This window comes from Cynocephalus volans, chromosome X, assembly GCF_027409185.1.
Source record: "Cynocephalus volans isolate mCynVol1 chromosome X, mCynVol1.pri, whole genome shotgun sequence".
Taxonomy (NCBI): Eukaryota; Metazoa; Chordata; class Mammalia; order Dermoptera; family Cynocephalidae; genus Cynocephalus; species Cynocephalus volans.
Window position 1 is genome coordinate 36,853,550 of NC_084478.1, and position 2,712 is coordinate 36,856,261.

Below are 2,712 nucleotides of genomic sequence, written 5' to 3' on the forward strand. Positions count from 1 at the left end.
CACAAGTATACAAACAAACAAGTTAATTTTTTAGAACTCCCTATTTTTTTTTCTCCCATGGAAATAATTGGCCTATGAAAAGTTCAATGTGTACCAATTTAAGGCCTGCTTCAAGGTTGCCCCCAATCTGAGCCAGAACTATCCTGACGAGAGTGAGAGTCAGCTGGACACTCAGGACACACAAGTTAGGAAGGCGCTCTCTCAGGGTCCTGTAATTGCGGGCAGGGTCAGCCCCTGAGAGGGAGTGCCTCTTTAAATGTACGTCACAGCCACCTGCTTACATCACACGAGTCCTGGCCCCGTGATTGGTCAGGCATTCAACGCCCCTTCCCTCTGCAGCCTCAAACACTGGTTGCTTAGGTAACAGCCGCTTCAAAGGCTGCAGAGTGGGAGGCTGCAGACCTGACCTTCTCGCATCTCCTAACTGTATGTAGGCCAGAAGCTGGCACCGACACTACCACTACCCTACAATGTCCCGGGTCCCGGACTGGAAGAGGGCAGAGCGTAGTCCAGGAGCTCCTGGGGCCAGCTGTGATGGCAGAAGTGACAGAGGCAGCAGTTGGAATGGCCCCTCAGGCGGTTTGGGTCCTAGAGCCGCAGGCTCCCATGAACCACCACTCTGCTTTAGACTGGAGAACCACCTGGTTGGCTCAGTCATTGGTCGTGGTGGGTCAAAAATAAAAGACCTACAGCGTTCGACAAACACTAAAATACAGATAAAAAGGGGGGATTGCGAAGCAGTAGTGAAAATTTTTGGCAGCAAAGATATGAAAGCAAAGGCCAAGGCAGCTATAGATACTCTTATTAAAAGACAAGAAAGGTACCGTTCAGAATCGGATGTGGATAATGCTGCGTCCCAACCTCCTGTTGGGAGAGACGTAAGCACAGTTAACGTTGTCAGAGAAGCTCCACCATTGATTGATTTGGATCGTATTAAGGCAGAAGCCGTGGCGTGGGAAAAAAGAAAGTGGGCAGATTTACCACCAATTAAGAAAGACTTTTACACAGAATCCAAAGCTACAAGCTCCATGTCTAAAGAACAGGTAGACAAGTGGAGGAAAGAAAATTACAACGTAATGTGTGATGACTTGAAAGATGGTGAGAAGCGTCCCATCCCTAATCCAGCTTGTGAATTTGAGGACGCTTTCCGTCCATACACAGAACTTATGAAAAGCATAACAAGGGCGGGTTTTCAAAAACCAACACCAATTCAGGCACAGGCATGGCCCATTGCCTTAAAAGGAGTAGATCTTATAGGAGTTGCCCAAACTGGCACAGGCAAAACATTGTCCTACTTAATGCCTGGGTTTATTCATCTTGATGGTCAACCGATATCTAGAGAACAAAGGAATGGACCTGGCATGCTAGTCCTCACTCCCACCAGAGAATTAGCTCTTCAGGTGGAAGCTGAATGTTCTAAATATTCATATAAAGGTCTGAAAAGTATTTGTATATATGGTGGTAGAAATAGAGAAGGACAAATTCAAGGCATTACCAAAGGTGTAGATATCATTATTGCAACTCCTGGAAGACTGAATGACCTGCAAATGAATAAGTTTGTTGACCTACGAAGCATAACCTACTTGGTCTTAGATGAGGCAGATAAAATGCTACATCTGGGGCTTGAGCACCAGATTAAGAAAATTTTGTTAGATGTGCGCCCAGATCGGCAGACTGTTATGACAAGTGCAACTTGGCCAGATTCTGTCCGTACACTTGCACAGTCTTATTTGAAAGAGCCTATGATTGTTTATGTTGGCACTCTGGATCCAGTTGCTGTAAACACAGTGAAGCAAAATATAATCGTTACCACAGAAGCAGAAAAACGAGCTCTTATCCAAGAATTCCTAGAGAATATGTCACCAAAAGACAAAGTCATAGTGTTTGTCAACCGAAAACTTGTTGTTGATGACTTATCAAGTGATTTTGGTATCCAAGGCCTCCCTGTGCAATCACTACATGGTGACAGAGAGCAATGTGATCGAGAGGAAGCATTAGAAGACTTTAAAAGTGGAAAAGTGAAGATATTGATTACAACTGATTTAGTATCCCGAGGACTTGATGTTAACGATATCACACACGTATATAATTATGATTTCCCACAAAACATTGAAGAATATATCCACAGAGTAGGACGTACTGGACGAGCAGGAAAGACTGGAAAGTCAATTTCCCTTATCACTCAAGATAATTCAAAGATCGCCAATGAATTGATTCAAATTCTGAAAAGAGCAAATCAGAGTGTCCCAGAAGATCTTGTAGCGATGGCCAAGCGATACAACTTCCATAAACAAAAAAAGGGGACACAGAAAAAAGACCAGGAAAATCTTGAGGAAAACCCAAGAAGAATTATGTTTACATTGAAAAGTTGTACCAGCTACGGGAAGATTTAAGGCATGTTGAACATACACAGTATTCAAGATACATAAGAAAGTTATTGGAAACATACTGGCAGTTTGAAGACATAACTGATTCTTAAATAACTCTAAGCTTTCAATATTGTGTATGTTCTTTAATAAAAAAAATGTTTTAAAATGAGAGCATGAGATACTTTGTGGGGAAAAATTAAATGTTATGCGTTGGTAAAGTCTATTTTCTTTTACCATGTCTATCTGTCTTAAAGACGTGGTAGAAAAAAATGATGGTGCTTTTCTTGCTTTAAAATTAGTTGCACTGAATTTAAGTGTACAAAGCTTTCATTAAGCTTATTCC

The 2,712-nt window shown here is 42.2% G+C and overlaps 1 protein-coding gene across 1 annotated transcript; it reads left to right on the forward strand.

Annotated features, from left to right (window-relative positions):
- Positions 1-470: 470 nt before the first annotated feature.
- LOC134366667 (probable ATP-dependent RNA helicase DDX53) lies at positions 471-2,309 on the forward strand (the record flags this gene model as incomplete). Its single annotated transcript, XM_063083019.1, has 1 exon — positions 471-2,309. A coding segment is annotated over exon 1 (1,839 nt), but the record flags the coding sequence as incomplete, so codon positions are not given.
- Between the last annotated feature and the right edge of the window lie 403 nt (positions 2,310-2,712).